At 41.0% G+C, this 18,444-nt stretch overlaps 2 protein-coding genes across 2 annotated transcripts; one reads left to right on the top strand and one right to left on the bottom strand.

Annotated features, from left to right (window-relative positions):
• Nucleotides 1–4,299: 4,299 nt before the first annotated feature.
• On the bottom strand, nucleotides 4,300–5,922 carry ascl1b (achaete-scute family bHLH transcription factor 1b). Its single transcript, XM_039807494.1, has one exon. The coding sequence runs from the start codon at nucleotides 5,755–5,757 to the stop codon at nucleotides 5,146–5,148; it is 612 nt and encodes a 203-aa protein (XP_039663428.1). The 5' UTR covers nucleotides 5,758–5,922; the 3' UTR covers nucleotides 4,300–5,145.
• Nucleotides 5,923–12,105: 6,183 nt separating this feature from the next.
• irf7 (interferon regulatory factor 7) lies at nucleotides 12,106–18,308 on the top strand. The gene is made up of 10 exons (XM_039808533.1): nucleotides 12,106–12,339; nucleotides 12,774–12,927; nucleotides 14,071–14,251; nucleotides 14,344–14,432; nucleotides 14,561–14,612; nucleotides 14,743–14,859; nucleotides 14,988–15,190; nucleotides 16,924–17,125; nucleotides 17,218–17,333; nucleotides 17,465–18,308. The coding sequence occupies exons 1-10, from the start codon at nucleotides 12,332–12,334 to the stop codon at nucleotides 17,651–17,653; spliced, it is 1,311 nt and encodes a 436-aa protein (XP_039664467.1). The 5' UTR covers nucleotides 12,106–12,331; the 3' UTR covers nucleotides 17,654–18,308.
• Nucleotides 18,309–18,444: the final 136 nt, after the last annotated feature.

The following is an 18,444-nucleotide window of genomic DNA, read 5'->3' on the forward strand; positions in this document are numbered from 1 at the left end:
GTTAAAAAGCAATTTGTTATGAGTGTAAGGTTTTGTATTGATTCTGTTCTGCATAGTAAAATGAAATAAAATACTTGATTGATTTGTAATTATATGTGTTTTTTTTAAAGGATCAGATACATTGATGGGTGTGATTGTGGTCTGAAGTAATTCATAGCAAGAAAATGGCTTCTTGCTATGCATTGCCATTACTTATGGTTTCCCCATATTATAAGCCCAGTAGGTGACTTTTAACTCTAGTCTGTCTCTGATGCACCTGTTGCTCTGCAGGCAGATGTGGCTCTGAGCTGTGATTGGATGAGCCATGCACTCACATCTTCCAAGTCCACTGTTGTTTTACACAAGGTGAAACTTAACAGGTCAAGTTGTATTAACACAGAGCAGTAAGTTTATGCAGTAGACAAATCAAGTCATTAAAATAAGCATGTTAAAGCTTTAGTGCATAACTTTTTTACAATAATGAACGTCCGTTACATTTAAAGGTCCCATGACATGGTGCTCTTTGGATGTTTTTATATAGACCTTAGTGGTCCCCTAATACTGTATCTGAAGTCTCTTTCCCGAAATTCAGCCTTAGTGCAGAATTACAGCCACTAGAGCCACTAGAGCCTTGCTCCTTATGACCTCATAAGGAGCAAGATTCCAGATCGGCCCATCTGAGCTTTCATTTTCTCAAAGGCAGAGCAGGATACCCAGGGCTCGGTTTACACCTATCGCCATTTCTAGCCACTGGAGGACCATAGGCAGGCTGGGGGAACTCATATTAATGTTAAAAAAACTCATAAAGTGAAATTTTCATGCCACGGGACCTTTAAGCCATTGCCAAATGAGTTGCTGCTACAAAGCTAATTAAGACTATCAGCTCCACAAAACTCTCTCTGTATTTCTCAGTATGGCTATGTGTAGTCCAGCGACTTCAAAATCAAGTTAACATAATTACCTCTTCTAAAGAGTCCATCGTGTTTTTTTTAATTTTCCATGTTCTCCTTGGCTACTAGCAACTGAGTGGAGGAGGGGTGGGGGTGGTGTATGGAGACTTGTATCATGTGGATGCACCAGTGACTGTAAGGCGCCGACAATTATGTTGTCATTACTTAGAATTCCTCATGGGGGACACAGAAACTACACACTACAGCTTTAAATATACAAAGCAATATAACAAACATAAAACATTAGGCTACATATCAATACTACCTAAATAAAAATATTGTTCTTCCTTTATGACAGAATTGATTTTAAGAAAAAATTTAAACAACACATTTGTACCAATAAACTCAAAAATGAAAACAATAAGCATTAAATATAATTCCTCAATAAATTATTCTGGATGGAAAGAGTCTCTCAGAAGATAGACTTATTAATTTCCAATTTTTGTATAAGGTATAGCGCTTTAACTCACTGCCCAGATCCCATCAGTCTCCACCCGGGTCTCGGTCATGGTGCAAGAACAAATGTCAGACATGAACACTAAATCAACCATACAAAATTAAAACACAGATAACATAAATGCACACCCAAAACAGTAACAGAACATTATAAAAACACACTTTAACTACGACAGAAACCGTTAAGAATATATATTCTTTCCCATGAGCTTTTGCATCGCTTCAGCGCAGAACAGTTCAAATGACCCCGCCCCTCCCACACAGAAACTTAACATCCTAAGTTATCTCTGCTTCATATGGTCTGTGCACTGCATACTTAAGCATATTATTACAAACAACTAATGTGATTTAGTAATGAATACGGTTTTTAACAAAACATGAAAGAATTAGTAGTGGCCACTAAAAAGTTGAATTACAACTAAATCTGAGTTTACAGTGACACTGACTCTTGGTGGGCTATGACTTCAGCAACTTTCCTGCAGCCATTCTGATGAGATATTTTCATCTACTTTGATTTCAACACAGTGAAATATTGTATTTGCTTTTATTCAAGCAATTTTTTTTTTCAAGCCAAATCAACTTTAAATTTGTTATCAGAATCAGGATCATTTCAGAACTTATGATCAAGAGTTCAGGTGTGACTTATCAAAACATTATTGGCTTATTAGCAGAAGCCCGACAACCCTTACCCCCACAGACATTGGTGCAAGTCATTACTGCTGCAAATTTGATACCCAGATGTGTTGCACAAAATAAAGGAAACCTGAAACTTGAAATAATAAATGTTAAGCCTGTAAATGTAAATGCATTTTGGTGTTGAAATACAATAATGTTTTTACAATATACTTTTTAAAAAAATTTGATAAATGGTTATGCTTAGCACACCATTTCTAAATGAATCACACTGAGATGCCCAAACTGAGAGAGAGAGAATAGTTGACTTATTAGTGGCAGTTAGACTGTTATCATGTAAATATTGTCTACCTCTAAAATGATTAATATTGTGGGACATACACTGCGGAGGGCGTCAAAACATGAAATGAACGAAGTTTGTGCACCAAGACTACTTCAGCAATGCGCATTTTACGCACACAGTGGAATAATGGATGACCTCCTGTTCATGCAAAATTACTTTAAAATCAACCGAGCACTCTGATGACTGCATGCAGAGCAACAGATGACCTCTCATGGCCAGTTTAGCCCTATATTATAGTGTAGGTATGTGCGCTTTCGTCGTTTCCATTGTTGAAACATATATCATGGCTTTGCGCACGAAAACGCATATGCATTAATGAGCTGCATGTGATTGATTATTCACCATTGGATTAGGGCAAATAAAATGGGCCCTTATGCATTGTCAAAGTGAAAATGACCCACGGACAAGATGACATGAATAAATCTATTTTCGCCGCTGCTCCTCCATATATGACTGAGGAGAAAATTGCATATCCATCTTAGGGGACAAGAGACAAGCGTTATTTTCACTTCGTCCCATGGTCTCTGCCTGACACTGAAGGACATCAGAAACTTAATTTCAACCGTATAATAATGGAGCAGCGGGGTATTTTGCGCCCAACATTGATTCGTCTTTCTGAGTCCCGGTGACTTAGAAGGTTATAAAGCAGAGCGTAATTAATGTCATTTATCACTTGTTGGATTTGGTCACTGCCGTCACCGACAGGGCTCACAAACGCGAGCCATTAACCAATGGGAGAGCTAGAGCCTTTGTCACCGAGTACAGGCACGTGGCTTACACCTGCAGGCTGCAGCAGTGTGTGTGTGTGTGTGTGTGTGTGTGTGTGTGTGTGTGTGTGTGTGTGTGTGTGTGTGTGTGTGTGTGTGTGTGTGTGTGTGTGTGTGTGTGCGTGTGTGTGCGTGTGTGTGCGTGTGTCTGTGTCATAGAGAGAGAGATGGAGCGTATGCCTGTGGCACACTTTTTGGTAGCCTATGAGAAAGAAAGAAAACATCCTACACATCATCAAGTCCATGGAGTTATGCTGTTCTGACCTACCACTATCATATTATTTTCGTTTTTGGATTAATGTTGGCTAATATAATAATAACAAATAATAAAACAATTTGAATTGTAAAATGAATTGATTAAAAATAGCCTACTAAGCCTTCAATCAGTCTCTCTTGTTCCCAATTTTTCACTCCCACAGAGAGCACCGGGTGAAATTAAACTCGTTATTTCTTGTTCTGCCTCGCTGAATTTGGCATGTGTTTAATTACAATAGAAGATCTTCCATAATTGGCATAATGAGGCGCAAAGGGGCACACAATAGTGCTCACAATGTGGTGTTGTGCTCCCCATTTCGCAGGCGATGGATTTTTTTGGTTGGGCTGTGTGCGCCATGAAAAACACAGTTGGGGATACAACTAGTCTACAACCCCAGGTTTTATTTAGATTGATCTCAATCGGGCAATAAGAATTTTGACCCCTCTCATTGTCTTGCTGACTTTCCCCGGGCCGTATTTCAAAGGGTGTCTATACCCTTTGAGAGGAGTGAATTGCACCCCTTCTCCCAACCCTTTTTTTCTCTCCCTCCGCTCCAGGCCCTCTGGGCTAAAAGCGGAGTACGCAAAAGAAACAATGCAATGCATGAAACGTAATATTAATCTCCCTGTCCTGAATGCAGACAAAGCTCTGTAGAAGGTGCACGTCTATAATGGTTATTGAGTGTTCACCCAGCTGCGCAATTTTCCCCCGTGTGCCCAAGCAAGTCGGGAAAAGGTCATGCAGGGGCTTTGAATAGAAAAGAAGCTCCCTAGTTTGCTCAATTACCGCCTCACTCACCCCCCCCCTCTCTCTCACACACACACACACACACACACACACACACACACACACACACACACACACACATCAGCTGAAGAACCAAACTAGGTATAATATAAATAGATTCATCTTTATTTATAAAACTTGTTTTACACAAAATATATCTGTTAAAAAAATCGAATATTTACATTTTAGTCAATGGGAAACGGAGAACAAGTGCATACATTGATAAAGGTCTCCTTACCACTTCCTTAGAAGAACAAAACTACAGTCTGTCACAGGTAGTAGCCTTGATATTGCTGTCCAGTCACACAACTCACACATGCGAACTCGCTGCCTTTTACTGACAGCTGGCTCTCACAACACTGTCAGGGAAAAGTGGCAGTGGCTGTTCAACAACATTGTTTGTTTGACTCAATGTACAAAAATATGTCTTCGTGTTAAAACAAGTCGTTGTATGGTACACTTTTTTGTTATGGGAGGGGAGGAAACAATGTACATGGCGAAAAAGGTCTGTTGACGCATCATCTTTAGTTGTGTCTTCCAACAGACGTGGCAGCAGAGGAAGGCAGTCCTGCTCTGATGAAAACACTCATCAGACAAGTCCTCTGGAACTGCAGCGCCGTGCCTGCAGAGCCTGCTGTGTCACGTATTAATTGCACTTATTCAAACATAACATCAACAGTTCTTTACTTCCACGCGTGAATGAGTCCAACTCCCTCCTTGTTCTGGGGACATCAGGGCGACAAGTCTCTCTCTCTCTCTCTCTCTCTCTCTCTCTCTCTCTCTCTCTCTCTCTCTCTCTCTATTGCTTTGCTCATGCAGAATCAGCCCGGGTGAGGGAGGGAGGCGACAGATCACTTCCAAGCACGGAGGGCGAGACTGTTCTCATGCCTTCACCAAGTCTTTTGTCAGCATTTCTAAAAGAAGTCAGCCGCATTTACGCACACACGCTGCTGTGTGGTTCGGATGCTGTCCGCCTCAGTACCTGTCGAACCAGGTTGTAAAGTCCAACAGCTCCTGTTCCTCGGAGCTCAGGGGCTCATAGCTGCCTTCGTCTGACGAGTAGGTGGAGTGAGGCGACTCCGGGTCGGCGGAGTAGCTGTTGGAGATTGTCGGGGATGGCAACCCGCACTGGAAAGCAGCCGACACGGCGTCATGCTCGTCCAGAAGTTGCTGCAGAGCCCTGATGTACTCCACCGCAGACCTCAGGGTCTCCACTTTGCTCATCTTCTTGTTGGCGGCGCCGTTGGGCACATGCTGGCGCAGCGTCTGGAAACCCATGTTGACTTGTTTGACCCGGTTCCTCTCTCTTTCGTTCCGCCGGGCCACGGCCACGGGCTGCTGCTGAGGGATGGAGTAGCCGAGGCCGTTGAAGCTCAGACGCCGCTTGCAGCGCAGGAGCTCCGGCGAGCTGGAGCGCTGTCTCTTCAGCACCTTGGTTTTGCTTTGGAAGCCGGCAGCGTTGGTGCCGGGGTGCACGGCGGGCACGGCGCAGTCCTGGGCCGGGGCGTGCAGGCTGAGGCTGGCGTGTCTTTCAGTAAGTCCAAAGGTGAATGCCGTCTGCGTGGTGGTGATTGTTGTAGTTTCCATCTCGCTGACAGTTTCTTCTGAAGTGATGGATGCAGCCTCTGACGGTGGGACAAGAAGAGCGGAAAGGGTTGGCAGTGTACAGCTCTCGTGTCCTTCGCGTGGGGACCGTGTGGCTAACTCTAGTCCAAGTCTCTCTTGACTGCTTACTCCACGAGCCGATCTGACCCAAACTTTGGCAGCACTCCTCTTTTTCAACACGCGCCCCCAACACACACCCCACCCACCCCCTTTTTTCGGAGACGCACGCTTCGTCGCGAGGCCCCGCCCCCGCTGTGTGATTCTTCCGCACGCCGACTCCCCCGGGCCAGGCGCGTGGCTCCGGGAGCTCAATAAACAATCCCGAGCTTTCACTGCGCCGGGAGCACGCGCTGGGCTCATTTACATTCCAATGTCTCTAACTTGAAGGCCCATTGGTCAATTCAAACGGCCTGCAACCGTGCGAAAAGAAAGAATGACGGAAAAAAAAGACAGAGAAAGAAGAAAAAAAAGAAGAGAGAGAAGAAAAAAAAAGTGAATGGTTTGGTTCTTTGAAATGCCTTTTGAATTTGACAATGTACCCCTGGCAAGTCTTCAAATTATCAGTCTCCCCCCCCACCACCACCCCCCTCCCTCGGCCATCTTTCTCCTCCAGCTCTTTACAATCACAAATACCAAGGACGCTCTCTCCTGTATCCAGGCTACAGCTTTACAGAGCTAAATCAAATGCAAGCGTGTCTCTGAGCACAATAATTGGCAATTATAAAGCTCGCGTAAGGACGCGATAAATGTAAAAGTAAACATAATGTTTACGACATGGAGGCGTCCGAAAGAGCATATTACAGTTACCTCAACCTCCGTGTTTCGCAGGTCCAGTTTGTTGTCACTTGCTTGACAGGGTATCACTGGAGAGTCTAGTCTTGAACTCCTATCTAAATGCAAACATGTTTCTTTAATGTTGTATTTGTACACTTTTGTACGCGCACGGGGGCCACATAGTTTGGTTAAAGTCAACCAAACTCAAAGGGCAGATGCGCGAATGCAGCATTTCAGCACCACGTCTGACTGGACAGTTAAAAGCAACAGCATCATCCTCTAGTTGTGCCTTCCTGCCGACCTGAGACCTTGATTTTTCATCAGATTTAGTTTTATTCAGTATTGTGAGAAGGGCATTCGAAATGCGTTTCGTTAGTGGAAAGTCTCAACCAGCAAATTTTGTCAGTGAGGCGGTCTGTGTGGAAGTGTAAAGACCGTCGCCCATCGAATAAAAATGGGACGCGTGCGGCCTCTGGCTGCAGTAAATGGCACCTGCAATTGAACTGTGTCTAATTCAGGGAGAGGGGCATTCCCTGACAGCTAGTGGTTTCATTTCATTTTATTATTTATCTCAAACAATCAACAATGTTGCAAAAGAAAATTAAAACCACAAACAATCAGAATTTAACAAAAAAATAAATAATTTCACAAAGTCATATTATTACAAAGCAAATATATATGCAAATATAGCATAAAATTTTTCAGGTCTTACAATCACTTACAACAATATAACAATATACAACAATACCTTTACATTACAATTCCATTCCTGTGTTTCGGTCTATTCTTGTCTATATTGGTCAAGTAATGATTTCTTTAATCTATTTTTGAACTGAATGATATTATGGCTCTGTTTGATTGTTCAGTTCCCACAAACTGAAACACACAGGCTTTTAACAGCAGTTCACACCAGAGGTTGTTTGAACATACAATGTCCTCTTAGATGATATCCCCCATCTCTTTCATTAGAACATTGTACGTATGTTACATGGTAAGTTATTTTCTTTAACTTTAAACATAAATTGTGCTGTTTTAAATGTAACAATGTCCATACATTTCAGCAAATGTAAATTAAAAAACAGATGATTAGTATGCTCATAATACCTGGTGTGATGTATTATCCTGATTGCTCTTTTTTGCAATGTGCAAATATTTTCTAAGTTGCTTTTGTAGGTATTTCCCCAAACTTCCATACAATATACCATATATGGTAAAATAAGTGTGCAGTACAGAGTATGTTATTTATTTTGGTTCAAAATGTATCTAGTTTTGCCCAATATACCAATACTCCTGGCCATCTTCATGCACAGATATTTAATGTGGGGCTTCCAGAACAGTTTGTGGTCAAGTACAACACCCAGAAATTTACTTTCATATACTCTTTCAGTTGTTTTGTTATCAATTACTATTGTAACATCTGTATTTACAGTATGATTTCCAAATATCATGAATTTAGTTTTGTTCAAGTTTAAAGACAACTTATTTGAATCAAACCAAAGTTTTAATTTATTCATTTCATTTGTGACCATCTCCAGCATCTGCTGCAAGTTATCCCCACAACAAAAATATTTGTTTCATCTGCAAAAACATTACATTTTAGTACTTTTGATACTTTGCAAATGTCATTTAGGTAAAGGATAAACAGTTTTGGGCCTAAAACTGACCCCTGTGGAACGCCACAGGAAATATGAAGGCTTATATTGCCCATTTGAACAAACTGACTTTTCAATATAGTTTTTATCCAGTTATAGGCCACACCTCTGATACCATACCTTTCCATTTTTTTAACAGGATTTCATGATCAACAGTATCAAAAGCTTTTTTTAGATCAATGAAAATCCCAGCTGCATAGTCTTTTATTTTCAATACAATTTGTTAATCTTACTAACTCAATTAGTGCCATACACGTTGATCTACCGGATCTGAATCCATGACTGTCCATTAGTAAATTGTTTTTAATCAAAAAATGAATTAAAACATCTCTTCCTCTGGTCTGAGATTGCTCTGAACTATGCCCTGCCCACATGGGTTATAAGACACCACAAGTTCATAACAAAAAATGCAAGATTATAGAAAAAAAATTCACAATCAAATATTCAGATAAAACTGAACAACATTCATAAATCACTGACAAAAATGTATATTCTATAATACTGGACACAGTCAATCAGAGTAAGTACTTCAAGTATTTATTTATCCATATTGCTTTCACTTCCAGGCTTTTGAGGAAAAATTAACATACTTAAACAAGTCAAATATATATCATTATATTTTCAATACAATACAAACAAATGGGACTCACTTTTCACTTATCACACAGCTCACACCATCTGTTTCCCTCCTGAATATTCTAAATCTGCCCACCTCAGTGGCCAGAGGACAGCTGCTGAAGACCTTTGACTGCTAGAAAAGAAAGTACATGATTCAGGGCAAACTGTTTTGTTTAATATATTATTCCCTTAATTTTGGTTTTGACAAAACTTTCAAACATTTTTTTCTTTAAACTTGAATAAAATGTTACTTTAATTAAACTTAACATTAAAACACAAAGATTGTGACCATGTCATATTTAATTTATGACCAAGAAACTTTCCTGCATCATTTTGTTTATATCTTCATAGATATTCGACATTCCCTGCTTTAAAATAATATATTTTCCTGTGTGTGTGTTTGTGTGTGTGTGTGTGTGTGTGTGTGTGTGTGTGTGTGTGTGTGTGTGTGTGTGTGTGTGTGTGTGTCTACCTCTGCCTGGCCAACAGCAGAGGGCGCTGAGTGACAACAAAAGTAAAACCCCTCTGTTACACACTAGTTCCTTCAGCATAGGTTCTATTTTTAAGAGCCTCTTTATCTTGAAATGGCATCTGCCCTGATGCTACACATAAATCAGTGTCTGATAAAGCTGCCAATGTCATCATAACATAAAGTAGTATAACCTGTGCTGGAAAAAAACTACTTATAATGCATACTGTATGCTGCACTGTTGTGCTTTCATACAACAATTAGTATGAAAAATAACTAACTAAATGCATGAGGAGAAAATTACTTACTGTAAAAAAAATTGTGACTGTATAAAGGAAACTGTTTTCATTCTCAGTCGTGTATTTGTTGGAATCCTATTCCTGACATGGTGCTTATTAGGGATATCAAACATTGTGAAATTCCTTACAGACATTTTGGAGCAAAACTCCTGAGTAGAAAATAAATGTATCAGTCAAAGGTCATAGGACAGTTAGCAGGACATCATCATACCAAAACACACATCCAAACGCACCCAGTGTTTACAGTGTGTGTATTTATAACACAATAACACAAATTCCTATGACTCAAGCATCATGAATTACGATGACCTCCTATTGCCTTGCCTCAACACACACACGCACGCACACGCATGCGCGTGCACGCACGCACACGCACACACACATACACACACCACATCACGTACACCAATTAAAGCTGAAGCCTGCCAAAATCTTATTCATAGGTAAGGGTGTGGCAGTTTACGAGAATTGAAGCAGTTTTTTTGAAACACACTGAAATACCAGAATCACAACAACAACCATGTCTGAAGTTTTTCTTTTAAAACAATGCCTCAACAGTCAACAATGCTTCATATCTACTGTGACACACACACACACACACACACAGTCCTACAGAGATAGCAAGATACTGAAAAATCAAGCTAGAATTCCCAGTAAAAATGACCTTTTAAAAACATCAAAAGTTTAATAATACAAAATGAATATTCATACATGATTTTGTGCTGGCAAAATAAGGGCCTATCATCTCACTTGTATCTTTTTTTAAGGCCACTGTGGCATCATACTTGGAGACTAGAAAATGTGCTCAGAGCAGTGCAGTTGACCTTTCTGTGTCACATAATCTGCCTCATGTTCTGCCACAAAATATTCAGGGTTTTTTTCCATTTACAGAAAAGTTAACACTAATGATATTACCTTTGCAATGTGAATATTAAAAACAAATAGGATGTGAGCCCTCTATGTGGTTTTTCAATTAGCAGGCTAGATCCTCCCTGAGTAGCCTGTGTTTTCTACAGGGGCCTTCTACAAGGACTAAGAAGTAGGCTATTTCCAATGAGCAGGAAAAGGGAAGTACTCCATTAGAGCATGTATCGCTTCCCTATTCCTGACACATGTATACTGGGCTGTAGCCATATAAGCCGTATTTCTTAAACACTTGCAGAAAATGCAAAGCATTAGTTAATTGCCGGTCAGGACACAGCCAGACAATAAACAGCAATTCTCCCCTGGAAGCAAGTAAAGCAAAGTAGGCACAGTGGGCTTCAGCATGCACCTTTTGCACTGTGATTGTGTGTAAAAGGTTGGCTAAGACCCCAGAGGGGGAGAACAAAATACAATATTTCACAGTTGTGCTGTGAAGCTAGGAAAACGCTGATGGTAGAAAAGAGGTAGTGAGGCCTCAAGTGAAGCAAGCTGAGTAGTGTTTTTTAATAGTATCTAGATCAAAATGTATGTCATGGAAACAAGGGAGTCCCCACCGCACTTTCAGTCACTGTCTGGTTATTAATATTCTGTCTCATTCAGACACATGACTCGACTGTACACCTGCAGGATTCTGGCTCTGAAAGTCCCACATAACACTTGAGAACACTGCACATTGGTTACAAACTACGGTGGATTCTATTGTTTAAATTCACTGGAACAGGGTTGGTTTCATGGGACACTATTTTAGTGAGCAACACCTCTCTGAAAAGTACAGGTCAGAGCAGCTGGAGCTAAATGCCACTGCCTCTTCACTGACAGAGTCACCAGTTGTCATCTTAAAATAACAAAATATTCGGTGGGCCTTAAATCTTATCATCAAATGTTGTAATGTAGCCTAGAATCTTAATATTATAAACCACTTTTTTGTAGTATTGATGACACAATATAATAAATATGGGCACACTTTCCTTACACTACCACAATATGCATATCTATAGTTTTCTGCTTATAATAACCTAATAATCACATCACGTTCTGTGCTTGTTCCAATGCAACATTACAACCCTATGTCTATACAGTGTCAAATATTAAAGCCCCCATATTTGTATGGATGTATCATAACATTGGAAATGTCTAACAGTGCATCATTTTAAAATGTGTCCGTTATGACAACCTAATTCACCATCACATACCTATACCTGTTCATTACCCTATGTCTACATACATCTTGGGATTACAATAATTCACTTCAAAAATAACTTTTTAACAATGCAAACTTATACAGTAGACTTGGCATCACTCTCTACAAAAACGAGGTTAGGTTTACATAGATGCAAAAGCAATAAACGTATTTAAGAACGTCATATTTGAATGATAATCGTGTATTCAATTTCTAAAACATGGATTTGGGAGGCGGATGATGCAATGCAGGTGACGTGGTGATGCAATTAAAGAGATGAGACACTCCTTAAAACCTACTTTCACTTTCTTTCGATTGAAGAAATTTTCCATTTCCAAAAAACCCATGTCCGCATCCGGTCTGCAGAGGAGGGTGTCTTCGATTTATCAGTCCCGAGCAGCTCCATCGTCTGTTTAACGCTCTGTGTGGGGAAGTAACTTCCTGCTTGTCCTTGAATCATACGTACCCATTCGTGCGTCGGAAATGCCCCAGGAGCGGCTGCACCTTCCCACTGGGGGGGGAGGAGACATGAAAACCTAACGCTGGTGTCACTGGTTGTGTTTTTATAAATTCAGCCGAAGTGCTCCGAAGATCCACACGCTCCAAACAGCTCCGCAGAGAGCAACGCCTTCACTGAGAAATGCAAAGGTATGGAGACAAACACACTCATCTCTTTATTTAGGCTGTCAAATCATTAGGTTTTCGGTTTGTTTGTGAGTAGATTGCATGTAGGCCTATGGTGAAGCTGTTAGTTCCCTGTGAAACTTGCTGCGTGTGTAGATTTATTAAAATCCTTTGTGTTGAACAAGTCTAGTAAAGTATGCACGTAACACGTTGCTGAATATTGTTTGACCAGGTCATGTTGAGGATTGCAGGGTTTCGTGTGTGTGTGTGTGTGTGTGTGTGTGTGTGTGTGTGTGTGTGTGTGTCTGTCTGTCTGTCGCTGTCTGTCTGTCTGTCTGTCTGTCTGTCTGTCTGTCTGTCTGTCTGTCTGTCTGTCTGTCTGTGTCTGTGTTTCCTCTCTCTGCCATAGGGAAATGTTTCATTTAAGAACAACACTAATCTATCATGTTTCCTCCCAGCCCTCCCAAGCCTCAGTTTTCCAGCTGGCTCATAGAGCAGGTGGAGACCGGCCAGTACACGGGCCTGCGCTATGTGGGCCAAAACAAGTTCAGAGTCCCCTGGAAGCACAACTCCAGGAGAGACTGCAATGACGAGGACATTAAAATATTCCGGGTAGGTTCAGCAGCCTCTATCTACAGTTATCTGGCACAGCGTGATTAGATAAAATGCTGATGGCTTTGTTGACATTCTGTCAAGACACAACTATAGTCTTACCGCTTGTATTTTGAAGTAGAATATTGTGCCACAAACACGTCCTCATAGGCGTTCCTGAAGAAAATGACCTTCACATCATTACTGATGTTTAGAGGGCTGATGTGTGGCAGGTGTTGGCTGACAGGGGCAATTATAGCATACCAACACCAGTGTGGTGGCACTTTCACTTCCCTTGAGTCAAAATAGAGGAGGCACGGTAGTAATACCACACCGTGTGAGTAAAAAGCCAGCAATCAAACTTTTATCCTTGAGAAAACAATGGAAGTAACTGCAGGATTTTCTATGCAGCACTAATGGTGAAGAACTTTGAGACTGGAGGTGCTTTCCCATTATGTAATTAATGCATTTACGATGCAACGTCATCATTTTTGATTGTCAAGTGGTCATAATTCAAAGTTTAATTTGAGAGTGATAGCAGATTCCTGTACTGTGTATTCATTTTTGATTGCAGGACAGCCCATTTTGTTTAAAGGTCCCATGGCATGAAAATTTCACTTTATGAGGTTTTTTTAAACTCAAAACTGCCTTTTTAATATGCGTTCCCCCAGCCTGCCTATGGTCCCCCAGTGGCTAGAAATGGCGATAGGTGTAAACCGAGCCCTGGGTATCCTGCTCTGCCTTTGAGAAAATGAAAGCTCAGATGGGCCGATCTGGAATCTTCTCCTTATGAGGTCATAAGGAGCAAGGTTACCTCCCCTTTCTCTGCTTTGCCCGCCCAGAGAATTTGGCCCACCCATGAGAGAGAGAGACATCATGGCTTTCAAACAAGCAAAGTGGCAGTTGGTCAAGGCCACACACCCCTCTCCTCCTCAATAGCTACAGACACAGAAATGGCACATCCTAAGGAAAGCTCATTGTGGGACTATCTCTAGTGGCTTTAATTCTGCACCAAGGCTGAATTTTGGGAAAGAGACTTCAGATACAGTATTAGGGGACCACTAAAGTCTATATAAAAGCATCCAAAGAGCACCATGTCATGGGACCTTTTTAAATGTGAATGTATATGGAGTTTATTTAAACTTCTCTTTGTATGGTACACAGGCGTGGGCAATAGCAAGTGGAAAGATCAACGAGTTCCCCAACGACAAGGCCCGGTGGAAAACCAACTTCCGATGCGCTCTGAACAACCTCTCTGTGCGCTTCAAGATGATTAAGGATAATTCCAAGAATCAGGAGAATTCTGACGACCCTCATAAAATCTATGAGATTATTAACACTGAGCGTAAGACCTTAGTCGTTTATCCCAAGCCTTCTACCTTCGCCGTGTTTGAGTTTGAATGCAAATGAATGTGCATCTGTTTTGTTCATCTGCAGACGACTATGAAAGTCCGCCAACACAAGACTCGCAGGAGGATCCTGTCATCTACAGCTCTCCTATTGAGTACTTCCCCTCAGGAAATGAGGTGCGGTATTGCCTGGAGTGCACTTTCACTTCTCTATTTATTGGTTTAATATCACACAATTTAGTTTGTTTGCTTGTGTTTTCTTCCATTCAGTACTTATTATATGTCTTTCCCCCCCCTCCAAACAGCATAATCTGCTTAACAACTTAATGGCTTTGGATCTTGGCAACCAGCCATCAGGTACAGAGTCTTCTGCATAAAGGAATAACCATACAAGTCATAGAAAAACATACTCCCCACATGTTTGTTTTTATGTTTATAATAAGAGGTTAATTTGTAGTTTAATCTCCTTTTTTATTGTCTTCAATAGAGGAGCAACAGTGGGCAGAGGACTATGGTCAGCACAATCCAGCTCTTCCTCAAAGCTATCCTGTAGCAGCCGAGAACCCCCCCCAGCTTTTACCAGATCAGCCTTCTTACTGTGAAGGTATGTTCAGCCAAATCAAATTCCTTTTTATTATATCAAGTATTAACTATATTATTTGTTTATAGACTGGGGGGGAAATGTTTCCAATTGATTATCTGTAAAGATGTGATCATGTTTGTTTTTGACAGTAAATCCTCCGCCAGTCCTCAGTTCACCTCTGCAGCCAAGTATATTTGACCTGGAGATCTCCATCCACTACAGGAAAAGAGAAATGCTAAAGATGACGTTGTCCACTGCCCTTCTCCAGCTCCACTACCAGCAGGAGGCCCATGAGTTCAACGCCCATCATATATGCTTCCCCTCCACGGATGGTCTGCTGGACCACAAACAGGTACATGATTACATCAGGCTCGATGGTGTTTTAAGCCCCCAACGTCGACTTCAAGGCAGCGCTGCAACCGTGGACTTCAAGGCACCTAACCTTAACCCTAACAATTGCCTAATCCTAGTGCCTTCCAGGCAGCGCTGCCTGGAAGACGACATTGGGGGCTTAAAACACCAAACACTTTACTAGGGCTGGGCGATAGGGAGAAAATCCGATATCACGATATTTTTGACCAAATACCTCTATCGAGGCGATATTCTAGGCTTGGCAATTGGTGCTTTAACAAAATATCTTCACACTTAGAATTAAAAAAAATAATCATCAGTAATGTGGACGTCTAAGTGGGGAAAAGGCAAATAATAGAAGAGCTAGAACAGTCTGGTAAGTTCAGAAAAGTACATTCCTTTACTGTGATGCATCCTTTAAAACCAGGAAAAGACAACACTTAATGTCATATCACGATACTATGATATCCAAAATCTGAGACGATATCTAGTCTCCTATCACGATATCGATATATTGATATATTGCCCAGCTCTACACCTTACATTTTGTTTGATGTAATAAAGAAAAATCCACCAGAAAATGACTAAAACCTGTTTATCTCACTTTCTTTAAAATTTCATGTGGTCAACAGTTTTTTATAATTGAAAAATAAATATGGTGACTGCATTTCCTTTCCTATAGAACATATGCTAAGCTGATTTTTGAAGTATTTTAGATCATGTATTGTTTTCTAGCAGCCTTCCTCTTCACTGCCTTCCTTACTGTGTTCCCACCAGTTGTGGATCCGTGGAATAGTGTGAAACCATTGGCAGGAATGTGTATTGGTCACCAGCGTGCTCATTTATATTCACAAGAACCACCCATTCATAAAAAACATTGCTGCTTAATGCTACTAGTGGTTAGAAACTCCACAGGGTACCTTTTTTTATTTTTGAAGTGTATCAGATATCGGTCAGTCTAATTTTAATTTTGGGCGCGGTCCTTGGCAAAGAACTTTGGTCAGCTTGTGTTAGCGCAATAGCTTCTTTTAGGGTGCCTGGGTAGCTCACCTGTTAGAGCCGGCGCCCATATATAGAGGTTTACACCTCAACGCAGCGGCCGCAGGTTCGACTCCGCCCTGCGGCCCTTTGCTGCATGTCATTGCCCCTCTCTCTCCCCTTTCATGTCTTCAGCTGTCTTATATAAATAAAGGTCTAAAATGCCTAAAAAAAAAAAAAGAGCTTCAGTTTGAACAGCCTTTCAAAGAGAAGCATAGAAATCCATTACAGGAGAAAGAAATATAAAAAGTATTTTCCCTTAAGTTTACATACAATATACTGCTGTACATCCTAGAGCTGGGCAATATATCGATATTATATCTATAGTTATATGAGACTGAATATCGTAATAAGACATAAGTGTTGTCTTTTCCTGGTTTTGATGGCTGGATTACAGTAGAGTGATGTAATTGTATGAATTTACCAGACTGTTCTATCTTTTCTATTTGCCTTAACCCACTTAGTTATTATATACACATTAATGCTGATTATTTATTAAAAATCTCACTGAGTAAATCTTTTTTGTAAGTACCAATTGTCAACCCTACAATATCGCCTCAATATCGAGGTATTTGGTCAACAATATCGTGATATTAGATTTTTTCCATATCGCACAGCTCTAGGACATCCTCAATGTGCCAAAGCTATTTTTGTTCTATGTAAAAGCTTTTCTAATCACAACTTTCTTTACACCAGATTGAGTACACCAACCGCATCCTTAACAGCATCCAGAGAGGTCTGTTCCTGGAGGTACGGGACACTGGGATCTACGCCTGGAGGCAGGACCGGTGCCATGTGTTTGCCAGCACCAGTGACCCCAGTGTGGCTCACCCAGACCCAAGCAAGCTGCCCCAGAACACCATGGTGCAGCTCCTCAGCTTTGAGAAGTATGTTAATGGTAGGTGTGGATATTATTACTGTTAACTTTTATGTGAAGCCAGCATTAGGTTTGCACTGTGAAATAAATGGATCCACCTGCCTCCGTTTCAGAACTGAAGCAGTTTAAAGAGAACAACGGCGGCTCTCCTGACTACACCATCAACATGTGCTTTGGAGAGAAGTTTCCCGACGGAAAACCTTTGGAGAAGAAGCTCATCATAGTCAAGGTTAGCCCTCTTGCCTGTTTTTCCTGAGCTTCACCTCAAAAGACAAATGCAGCGGTTGAGATAATCTCCCCACAGTTTTGCAGATTAACAAGTGCTGTAAAATGTCTCCATGTGTCACTTTGCCCCTGTAGGTGGTCCCTCTGATCTGTCGACACTTTCATGAGATGGCCCAGATGGAGGGGGCTTCGTCCCTTCACAGCGCCAACGTCAGCCTCCAGATCTCACACAACAGCCTCTATGATCTCATTAGCTCCGTCTTTGGTCTGCCGGCAGATGAAGAGCCAGCACGGGCTGCTGCGCCTTTTCTACCTCACATGTGACATTTGATCTCTCATTTGCCCCTAACGGGGACTATTTTCAACTACCTATGGGACCACACCCTGCTCTTACCCAAAGCTTCGCTAAAAAGTAGCCAAACTGGTGACATGTTGGATATGTTGACTAGATGGAGCTACAAGACGCACAATTAAATGTAGTATTATAGTTAATATTGCATGATCTGCCATTTCTCATTAACTGTAACTCCACCCCCCTGGTCTGCATTATCTTCTGTCCATATTAGTCACGAACTTCAGGCATTTTTATCACTACATAAGCAGAAGTTAACTCCCCTATTGGACACATATGTTACAACTCAAAAGCCAATGGCCTTTACTTTAGAATACACTTTTGGGATTACTGTAAATATCAAATCGATAATGAAATGTAAATTTTGAAATTTTATTTATGTAGTAACCAAGTGGTGCCTAACATGCTGGTAAATCTTAACATGGGTTTGCTTTTGCATCACATTTACTATCTATGCATGACAAACTTCTACATACAGTACATTGTTTAACTTTACTGTGCATTTTAAAAGCGTGTGCGTGCGTGTGTGCGTGTGTCTCTGTCTTCAGAATGTTTTAACATTTGTATATCTGATAGTCATTTTGCACTTTTCATACTGAATAAAACTGCCGTTGTTTACCCTGTAAATGGTTAGTTAATTTTCAGTGTATTGCAACGTAATATATGGAGATAATAGATTTTTATACAACTTTCTAAGGCCAAGCCCTGACAATGAATTTTCGGATTTGTCCATAATAACCCCAAAACAAATTAAAAAGATCTT

This window comes from Perca fluviatilis, chromosome 8, assembly GCF_010015445.1.
Source record: "Perca fluviatilis chromosome 8, GENO_Pfluv_1.0, whole genome shotgun sequence".
NCBI classification, from domain to species: Eukaryota; Metazoa; Chordata; class Actinopteri; order Perciformes; family Percidae; genus Perca; species Perca fluviatilis.

Excerpts from the sequence above, each read along its gene's own strand:
- ascl1b (XM_039807494.1), bottom strand. The coding sequence starts at position 5,757 with ATGGAAACTACAACAATCACCACCACGCAGACGGCATTCACCTTTGGA.
- irf7 (XM_039808533.1), top strand. Across the intron at positions 14,433-14,560 it reads ACTTCCCCTCAGGAAATGAG|CATAATCTGCTTAACAACTT; the intron begins GTGCGGTATTGC and ends CCCTCCAAACAG. Across the intron at positions 14,613-14,742 it reads TCTTGGCAACCAGCCATCAG|AGGAGCAACAGTGGGCAGAG; the intron begins GTACAGAGTCTT and ends TGTCTTCAATAG.